General features: G+C 33.4%; 2 protein-coding genes across 2 annotated transcripts; both read right to left on the bottom strand.

The window, feature by feature from the left end:
* Positions 1-1074: 1074 nt before the first annotated feature.
* LOC135849762 (intraflagellar transport protein 81 homolog) lies at positions 1075-3351 on the bottom strand. The gene has a single exon (XM_065370333.1). The coding sequence runs from the start codon at positions 3074-3076 to the stop codon at positions 1097-1099; it is 1980 nt and encodes a 659-aa protein (XP_065226405.1). The 5' UTR covers positions 3077-3351; the 3' UTR covers positions 1075-1096.
* Positions 3352-3624: 273 nt separating this feature from the next.
* On the bottom strand, positions 3625-10079 carry LOC135849761 (leukotriene A-4 hydrolase). The gene is made up of 12 exons (XM_065370332.1): positions 9864-10079; positions 9518-9773; positions 9334-9445; positions 9189-9257; positions 8882-9109; positions 8656-8796; positions 8353-8559; positions 7679-7823; positions 7428-7599; positions 5235-5468; positions 3920-4024; positions 3625-3832 (listed from the first exon to the last, which is right to left on the bottom strand). Exons 1-12 carry the CDS (start codon positions 9913-9915, stop codon positions 3703-3705), a joined length of 1851 nt encoding a protein of 616 aa, XP_065226404.1. The 5' UTR covers positions 9916-10079; the 3' UTR covers positions 3625-3702.
* Positions 10080-10280: the final 201 nt, after the last annotated feature.

The following is a 10280-nucleotide window of genomic DNA, read 5'->3' as shown; positions in this document are numbered from 1 at the left end:
TCTACCTAACATTGCTAAAATTTCGTATTTTTATGGTGAAATGCCAAGAATTCTCATTTTTATGTCACAAATTACCTGTCCTAATTTTTCAATAGAAATCGCAAAAAAGTGATGAAAAAAAGTTATTTTTTCTTAGAACTACTAAAAATTTGCATATATGTGCCAAAAATTACCTGGTAAAGTTGTCAAAATCTTACGTTTTTTTTTGCCGAAAAATGTCAAAAATTCTCGCTTCAATCTCCAAAATTGCCGATTAGCCTTACCTTCAACGATACGAAGTACTTGCGAAAAAACTTGCTTTTTTCTTGAAAATACCATAAAATGTCAAAATGTCTCGCTTTTTTTTTTGCTCAAAATGACTGAAAAATCATCGTTTGTGTGCAAAGAATTCCATGGTAGTCTCAATTTGTTTTCAAAAGTTGCTTCAAAGTCTCGCTTCATCGCTAAAAAACGCCAAAAAATCAGCTTTTTGTTGAAATTGTCATAATCTTGTGTTTTTTGCCAATAAATGTCCAAAATTTTCACTTCAATGTATGATTATTGTTAGGCTTAGCTTTTTTGCTAAAATCGCCAAAATCTCGTTTTTTGTAAATTTTTTTCAAAAAATTCCCTTTTTTACAGAATAATTAATTGCAAACCACTCTCACTTTTTCAACAAGGATTTTTTAAAAGCGATTGCTCAAAAATGCTTGGAACAACAATTTCTAAAAAAAAATGCTGAGAGTCTTGCATTTTCACTTTTTTGCCAAAAATATGTTTCTCTTGCGTGAATCTTCGAAAAGCCTTGCTTTTTGCTGACATTGTTAAATCCTCGTTTTTTGAAAAAATTATTTCCAAAAAAATCCTTTTTCAAACAAAAGTTGCAAAAGAATCATTTTTAGGAAACCCTGTTTTTTTCTCTAAAAATTCCAAATCAAAAAGTTGTTGAAAAATTATCGTTTTTTACAAAAAATTTCGAAAAGCCTCCATCTTTTCCTGAAATTGCTTTAATGTCTCGCTTTTTTGAGTTTTTTGGCTTTTAGAAAGTGATTGCTTACTGTGAGAAACAAAACCAGGTTAAAATCAAAAAATTGGTCATTTTACAAAAAACTTTTATTCATAACAAAACTAAAGTCTCGGCGCCTCGTTCTTTATGCACTATCGTATTACTATCCTCTTTCTCTTGTTGCCAGCATTTGAGTTTCACTTGCATAAGTAAGCATAAATTATTCCAAGCGTCTTTCTGTTTCATGCTAAGATGCTCGTTATCACGAACTTGTATTTGTTCTTCTTTCAACATACGATTGATTCGTTCCTCTTCGACAATCCTTTGTTGTAGTCTTTCTTTAACCAAAGGCTTACTATTATTTTTCTCAAGACTGGCGTGGAATTCTTCAACTGCCCTTTTTAAATCATCGTTGGCTTTTTGTATCTTCTCCGATAGGTTTTTAACTTCGGCCGATGTCTTATTGTGAAACTCTTCCAAAGTATTGACTTCGTTGATTAGTTTAGTCAGATTTGTATTCAACGACATGTTCGTTCTGTCGTAGACACGTTTACATTCATCGTGTTCGGTCGTCAACTGTCTCAGTTCTTCTTGCAAAGGCTTCACACCAGCCACCAAAGGAGCCAGTTTCGCCTTTTGCGAAGATATATTAGCGGTGAGTTGAGTTATCAAAGAGAGCAACGTTTCACTGGTTTTGTTCTCGATATCCGGTTGTTGAGGTTCGGTATCTTGGATATCTTGCAAGGTACTCAAATCGACCCCTACTTGATCAGCTTTCGAGCGAAGAATATCCACCGTTCGGGAAAGTATTCCACTTTCGGCCTTCAAAGTAGCCAAATCATTCCGGTAACGTTTATAAATCAAACTGCGAGTTCTCAGCTTGCTGACGTATTCTTGGAAATGCTCGCTGCTCTTCAAGATCACTCCACCTTCGCCGGTCATCTCTTCGAGTTTATGCTGCTTATCCTCCAGCTTGGAGCGTACCTCTTGGAGTTGTTTCTTGAGCTCGGAGAATTTCTCAGCCAGGTTATCTTTTTTACGAGCTACAATGGCTGCCTGCTGCCTGAAAAGCACGGTTTTATCATCGGCTATGGTAGAGGATGAAAGACGATTCTCGACTAGTTGATTTATATGTTGAGTTATCGTCTGAACTTTCGATTCGAGTTGCTCGTTCGATGATTTCGTCACGTTAGGAGAGTACGCGATGGTCTCCATAATCTCTTTTTCTTTTTTTTGCTGTTGTAGTTCTCGAGGTAGTTTTTGATTAGCGATGTACGAAGTGACGTAGATTTCTTCCTCTAGTTTTTTCATCAAAGCTTGGGACGATAAACCGACCGAACGTTTTTGTAATTCTTGCAGCTGCTGAGATAGTCTGTACAAACGTTGCTGACATTGCTGTATCGTGACCGATTCTTCTTGCTGTTGCCAAGCTATTTCTTTCTTACGATCGTATTCTTGTCTGAGATTATGAGTCGAACGAAGCAAAGCAGCTATATTCGGCAAGCTGTCGATTTTTTTCTTTATATGATAAATACGATTAGTTACGATTTCCTTCTCTTTCTCCATTGTCACCCCGTCCGAACGTAGTTCAGATATGCTAATCTTGTTACCAGTTTTGGCCAAAGTGCTCTCTTTATGTATTTTCTTGAACTCTTCGATCAACTGCAGATACTGTTGGTGTAAAATGGCGATATCAGAGTCGCCCAGTATATCACTGGGTACGTCTACCTTGACGAGGAATTTCGCCAAATACATACGTTTTTTCAAATCCTCCATGTTCGATAGTAACCACTCGAGTAATTTGTGCACCGTTTGTTTATCACATTGTTGCAAATTTTGACGAAATATCGCCGCAGAATCTTGTAAAGGTTTGTATCTGGCTATTAATAACATGCTAAGGATTCTTACAACTGTTTGTTCCGATTCTTCGGCGTGGATATCGATTTTCTCCTGATCGCTGATATACTGCAGGACATCTGAGAGCACTTGTAACAGTTCTTCGGAGGATAACGAATCGAACGATATTATGTTGAAATTTTTACTGAAAGGGGGTTTATTTAATTTATCGACGACTGATTTTACGATCTCCATGACTTCGGTTTTAAAATACAGAAGATAAAATGAATGAACTGATATTTTACATACGATGTTGATAAGACTGACTAGACAGTGGTCGTCATCGTAGCCGGTGATTGAGTTTGTGTTTGGGTTTGTTATTTTCGGTTACCATGGCGACGACGGAAGGTAGATGTCTGTGAAACGTGGTTTGGAATTTTTCACTTTTGAGAGTTGATCGAGAAGATTATTTTTTCGATTTTGAAATATATTTTCACACGAGTCTAATTTTTTTTTGAAAAAAAAATTCTTCAAAATTTATTAAAATTGCATTTTCTTTGTTTTTTTTCAATAGGTAAAAAATGTAACGAAAAATCCCAGATTTTCGATGTTAATTTTTTGGTGCTTAGAATTAAAATTTCGTTTCAAAAAATAAAGTTGATGTAAAATTTTGAAATTTTGAAATTTTCAATGTTTTATTTCAATCTGTTTTTAGTGCATTTTGAATTCGGTTAAAACATGTGGAAATTCTCTACCTTTTTATGCGATTTGAAATTGTTTTCCAAATATACTTACAAACGAGCAACGAAAAAAAAATTATATTTACATGTAAAAGTGCACGACAGTGATGAAATTACATTGACTGTGAAAAATCACCATAATTACGAGACGACGATGGTATTTTCTAAATCTGTGTTCAAATTCCTGACTAATACGTGCATCATACTGGTCTCGTGTTCTCTCAGCCTCTTTATAGCTTTGGTCCTCGATTTCTCCCAAGCAAATAAATCCCTGCAAGAAAAAAAAATTGAATTTTTGTAAAGATTTTCATGATTCAAAACATTTATGTAAATAAGGAGAATAAGATCGATAAAGTACCTGAATATTGGACGGACATATTTCATACGGCCTTGTTCGGTGGCGAATTCCAACGCTTCGTCTATTTTTTCTTCCCACCTTGATCTGATGCAGAGTCTTAACCATCTGTAATTTGAATTAAATTATTGGTAAGTACAAAGCTCCAAAAATTCTCATGTTTTTTTCCCTAAAATTATCACTTCACTTTTCCAGAAATGGCCAAAAAATCTCAACTTTTTCGGCAGTATCATTTTTTTTATTTTCCCAAGAAATTTTTAAAGTTTGACTTTTTGCCTGAAATTGTCACTTCTTAAGAAAAATGGCTCAGGATTGTCGTTTTTTTGCAGAAAATTCCAAGAAATCCTACTTATTTCTCATAATTGTTCAGAATTTTCTTCTTTTAGACCTAAATTGCGAAAACATGTATTTTTTTCAATAATTGTCATGAACTTTTGCTTGTCGAAATCTTACTTTTTGCCAAAAAGTGACTACAAATCTCGTTTTTTAGCAAAGTTGCTGAAAAATTACATAGTTTTTCTCCAAAAATTCTCAAAAATCTCCCTTATTATTCAACAATTGTGTAAAATGTTAGCTTTTTTGCCGGAAATTGCGAAAAAGTTTCTCCTTTGCTGGAAGACCTCTCATTTTGTCAAAAATTTTACTTTTTTAAAAAATGACGTCAATGATGAAAATTGTCTTATTTTTCCAAAAATTGCCCAAGTCTCGCTTTTTCGATGAAAATTTTGTAAAAATAGATATCATTTTTTAACCCCTAATTGTCTAACAAAAAATAGTCTTGTAGTCTTGCTTTTGCTTTTTACAAAAATTCTCACTTTTTAGTTCAATTATTGATGGAGGGTATTTTTTTTTTCATTTTTTCCCCTAAATGAATCTCCCAATTGTCTTGGTTTTTTTTGTTGCAAGAAATTGTTTTTAAAAAAAATAATACTTTATTGCCAGTAATTCTCAAAAGGTCCTACTTTTCGCCAAGATGGCCAAAGTTGTGCTTTTTGCCCAAAATTGGTTTTTGTGCCAGGAATTGCAAAATTTCTCACTTCATTAACGTATCAAAAATTGCCAAAAAAGTTTCGTTTTTGAAACAAATAGTTGTAAGATTAGTTCAAATTTTCAAAATTGAAAACCAGAATATTTCAATTTGGAATGTTCTGGTTTTTGGTCGTTTTTCTCTACCTTCAATTTTTTTTTGAGGGGGGTCTTGTCACTTTTTTTGGCTTCTTTTGGAACTGAGTCGTTTTTTTTTTCAAATTGAGTTTGATGGAAAAGCAAAAATCCTCCCATCATTTTTTTGACTCGAATTCTGAACATCGCCACGTACCTGAACTTGATTTCAGTATTTTTGATCGAACTCAAGTCGTATAGTTGATCCAGTTTCTTCAACCTGTCCAACGGTAAAGGCTCACGCTCTAATAATAAAGCACAAAATTCTTCGACTTGTTCTGGTATAAGTGCTTTGAAATCATCGGCACTCTGAGGTAATTCATCATCGGTTTTAGTTTTGGACCATATATTCACCAATCTGACGACCGCTTCTTGCATCGTAGTGTCGTATCTGAAATGAAAAAAAGGTTTGAGTGAATTTGTTGTTCGAAAGGAATAGATATTTGATACAAAATGTCAATCGTGTAAATATCGAGGCAGAGAATTGGGTTTCTGCAAGTCTTTGAGCATAGTGTTTGTTCGACTTCACTAACCCTTCCCACTCCCTCCAATCTAGAAAAGCACTATGTAAGATTATGGTTAAAGTAGTATTATTTTTTAAATTCTCCCCCCTCTCACAATTGAGAAATCTCGTTGGAAAATTTGAAGATTAACTCGAGAGAATTTAGCCTTAAAATTTTAGTAATTTTTTTTCTTGAATGTTGATGGGAAGAATTAGTTATGATTTTTGGTAAAAAATCTCATTTTTTGTCAGAACTATTGTTTCTTAATAAAAAATAAAAAAGGCATTTTAGAACAGAAAGTCCTAAAAATTTGATATTTTTCCGAAAATTACTTGAAACTAGAAGTTTTGCTTTTTAACCTATAAATTTGTTATAGGTAGATACACAAAAAATTCACTTTTATTGAAAAATTTTCTCATTTTTTGTCAGAATTCTTGTTTTTTCATTAAAAAAATAAAAAAGGCATTTTTGAACAGAAAATTCCAAAAAAATGACATTTTCCCGAAAATTACCTAAAACCAAAAGTTTTGCTTTTTAACCTGAAAAATTCACGTTTTCTAGAAAAATTTTCTCATTTTTGTCAGAATTCTTGTTTCTTAATAAAAAATATTTTTGAACAAAAAATTTGATATTTTTCCAAAAATTACCATATTTTTGAACAAAAAATTTGATATTTTTCCAAAAATTACCTGAAACCAAAAGTTTTGATTATCAACCTAAAAATTTGTTTTACACAAAAAATTCACTTTTTCTTGAAAAATTTTCTCATTTTTTGGTCAGAATTCTTGTTAAAAAAAAAAAATAAAAAAGGCATTTTTGAACATAAAATTTCGAAAAATTTGATATTTTTCCGAAAATTACCTAAAACTAAAAGTTTTGTTTTTGAACCTAAAAAAAATCACTTTTTAGAAAAATGTTCTCATTTTTTGTTAGAATTCTTGTTTTTTAATAAAAAATATTTTTGAACAGAAAGTTCCAAAAAATTTGATATTTTCTCGAAAATTACCTGAAACCAAAAGTTTTGCTTTTCAACCTAAAAATTTATTATGCACAAAAAATTCAAAAAATGCGAAGAAGTATCATTTTTTCCTGATACCCAATTGCCAAAAAAGTACCAACTGCAGCTTTCTGCTCAAAAACTGATGAAAATTGTCGTTTTCTAGAGTAATAATTGCAAAGTTTCGCTTTTTTGAGCAGAATTTGACAAGAGAAACTTGTTTTTTTTTTTAAAAGTAAGAATTGCAAAGAAAATTAGCTTTTTCCCAAGAACGCCACTTTTTTTGGAAATTGTCAAATTCTCGCTATAAAAGTTGTCCTCACTTTTTGCATTGCTCAAGATTTTTTTTTTCAATAATGACTCAAAAGTCTCACTGTTTTGCCAGAAATTTCCAAAAAGAGTCACTTTTTCAAAAATAATTTTCGCAAGATGTCTTTCTTTTTTCTCAAATTGTCAGATAAGTCAAACTTTTTGCGAGAGATTATCAAAAATTCTTATTTTCAAAAAAAAAATTATTCAAATATTCGTTTTTTAGCAAAATTGCAGAAATTGTCATTTTATTAGTTTTTTGAAAAGAATTCCGAAGTCCCACTTATGTACAAAAATTGTTCAGTAATTCTCACTTTTTGGTCTGAAATTGCCAAAAAAAGTCCTTTTTTTTCTCAAATTGCCAAAGTCTGGTTTAAAAAAAAAACCGCGAGAAATTGCAAAAATTCTCCCTTGGTTGCCAAAAATTGGCAAAAAGTCGTAAAATAATTGAGTTTTTAAAAAAATTTGGGGAGGAGGAGGAGGAGGAGGAGGAGGTGATAAAATTGATTCGTGTCGATATCTTGAAGTAAAAATAACATACTCGGGAATATACGGCGGCATTCCCGGCGTAAATAACCAAGAATCCCAATCAATCGTTTTGACTTTCTCTTCAGCTGCGAAATAATTCAAAAAATGCTTCTTAAAGTCATCCGTATCGACCGACTGATTTTTAAACTGGGTGAAATACGATCTCAAAAAAGACTCGAATTTATCTGTAAATAATTCAAAGTTTGAAATTAGCCAATCAGATGATAAACATTGAGAGGAAAATGTAATCAGGCAGTAGTGTACCAGCTCCACCGACGAGTTCTTCTAGGTAAAATAAAAACGTGTGGCCTTTCTCGTACGGACAGGTTGAAAATGCGTCATCTGGATCGACACCGGTCAAGTCCACTACCAGCTTCGTGTACGGATTTTTATCTCCGAGAGTTTTTATCTGAAACACGAATAATATGGAGCTGATTAACGTGAAAGAAATCAGGTGAGCGAATCGTACGATGATAAAGAGGATTCGTTGATTCGTTGGTGTGAAATCATCGTTAATTCAAACGAATTTTTTGTGATAAATTCTACGTAAATGCGTGTTTTTGGTTTAAACAATGCTAAATTTTACTTCTGAAATCGTGCTTTTTTTCCTAGCCAACTGAATAGAAAAATATAGGCCTGATTTTTTTTTCAAGCAAATTGAAAAGAAAAATATAGGCTTGATTTTTTTTTCTTTTTCGGAACGTGTAATTTTTATTTGAAAATGAAAAATGATTATTTTATTTCAACGAAGTTCTCAACATTGATTAGTTCAAGTTGATGACCTGAAAATGAGATATCGAACTCGATCGAGTACACTTGAAATGCGATTAACTCTATTTAAAATTGTGTTCTATTTATCAACACTTCTCGAAAGTGTCACCCATATCGAAGATAAACCAATAAGGTGTCGCAACTTTGAACCAACTCGTGTCACTCACCGATTGCCTTAGATCTTTGAGGCCACCGATGGCACAAAAATGTCGATAGGGTTCGCCTTTCAAACGTCCGTTGATTTTACGTTCGATAAACGTAGTGAATCCTTCGTTGAGCCAAAAATGTTCGAAGTTTTTGATCGATATCAAGTTCCCAGTCCAACTATGGGATATTTCATGAGCTACCACAGATACCATGCTACGATCACCGGTCTAAAAACGAAAAAAAAAAAAAACAATCGTAATATAAAATATACAGAATTTTAGGCTTCCAATCAAATAATAATATAATTCGATTCGTTACTCAACTAATAATGTCGGCGTGATAAAAGTTAAACACGGATTTTCCATACCACCGAAAGGAAACGAAGGTGGTAGAACTAGCAAATCGTAGATTTTCCATACGTAAGGACCACAAATATCTTCGGCCGTTTTCAACATTATCTCTGTCTTGGAAATAATACATAGTAACGATGATTAAATCACAACTCGAACGAATCCAATGTGAATTTGATTATTAATGTAGATAGATTACTTCGGCGAATTCGTACGCAGCTCTTTCTAGAATCTCCGGTTCACACCAAACCGAAGAACGAGGACCTAACTGTTTGCTTTCTAGATTTCCTACTGCGATGGCCACCAAGTAAGCTGGTATGGAAACGGTTTGGTTAAAGAAGAACTTCTTTTTACCATTTGGCAGTGTCGAGGGTTCTTTTTCTTTCACAGCACTCATTAAGGCGACGAATTCTTCAGGAACTGTAACCTGAAGCACGTAAGGAGTTAGTTTAGAATACGTTCGAAAGCTTCGTACTACGTTGATTCGTTCGAAATAAAGTACTAACGGTAGCTCTGTAAGTTCCTTTCACCGAAGGTGTATCTTGGCAAGGTATAATTGATCGACAATGATCCGGCTAAATAATTGAAAAGTATTATTAATCGATTTATTTACGTACTTTAACAAGATGAGTAATAAAGATATCAACGTACTTGACACTGACTGAAAAGGTACGGATGACTTTTACCAGCTGTCTGAGTCGGTTTCAACCATTGTAAAGCGGTCGACTTCGGATCAGTTTCATATTCTATCGTAATCAGTACCCTAAACGAACAATAAACATACTCATTGTGAATTTTTCACATTCTGTTTACATTTTCAGTATCAAAAAATTACCTTTTGGCAGTTGTATGAGGTATATTAATGGTTAACTTGCTCCCAAATGTATGAACAGGTTTATCCAACGTATACTCGAGCTCGTTTTTGTTCTCTTCGCTGTAGATTTTCTTCACATGAAGATCTCTAGTATCGAGTATCAGTTCTTTGGTATCGTTCGATTTCAAATACACGGTTAAAGTGACAACCGAAGATAGTACACTTCTACTGAAATCTACGTCGTAATGAACGTCCATGTGTTGAACGATGGCTTCATCTACGGTTACAAAACATCGGATGTTGTATTATCACTCGATTAAATATATATCTACGAGTGAATTGAGAATAAAAGAACTATTTTACTAACGTGGATTAGAGTAAGATCCAGGATCTCCGGCGCTCAATCGTGGCACTCCCATTTTGTTCTTGATACACTTTTAGTGGCAGAATCCGAACAATTTTGATGAAAATTTGATCAAATGGCACTTAGCACGAATGAATTAGAACTTCGAACGATGAACCGGTCTTTTTTGATTGTGAAAAGCGAATTTAATACTGAATTGAAAGACGGACTACCTGTTGTTGAAATGAAATATCTCTCAAATTGCTATTATCAAAATCTGCTGTAATCTATCCATCCCCACCCTTCTCCAATTTCAAACAAAATAGAAGAGTCTAACGACAGAAGACACGTCCCTTTATATATCATATTTTTGGTAAGGTTACAATATTGTTGCGCGCGCTGGCGTTTGTAGACAATTCACTTTCGCAATTATTATGCCAC

This window comes from Planococcus citri, chromosome 1, assembly GCF_950023065.1.
Source record: "Planococcus citri chromosome 1, ihPlaCitr1.1, whole genome shotgun sequence".
Lineage (NCBI taxonomy): Eukaryota > Metazoa > Arthropoda > Insecta > Hemiptera > Pseudococcidae > Planococcus > Planococcus citri.
Note: the sequence above shows the minus strand (reverse complement) of the source record. Positions and strands in the feature narration are given on the sequence as shown.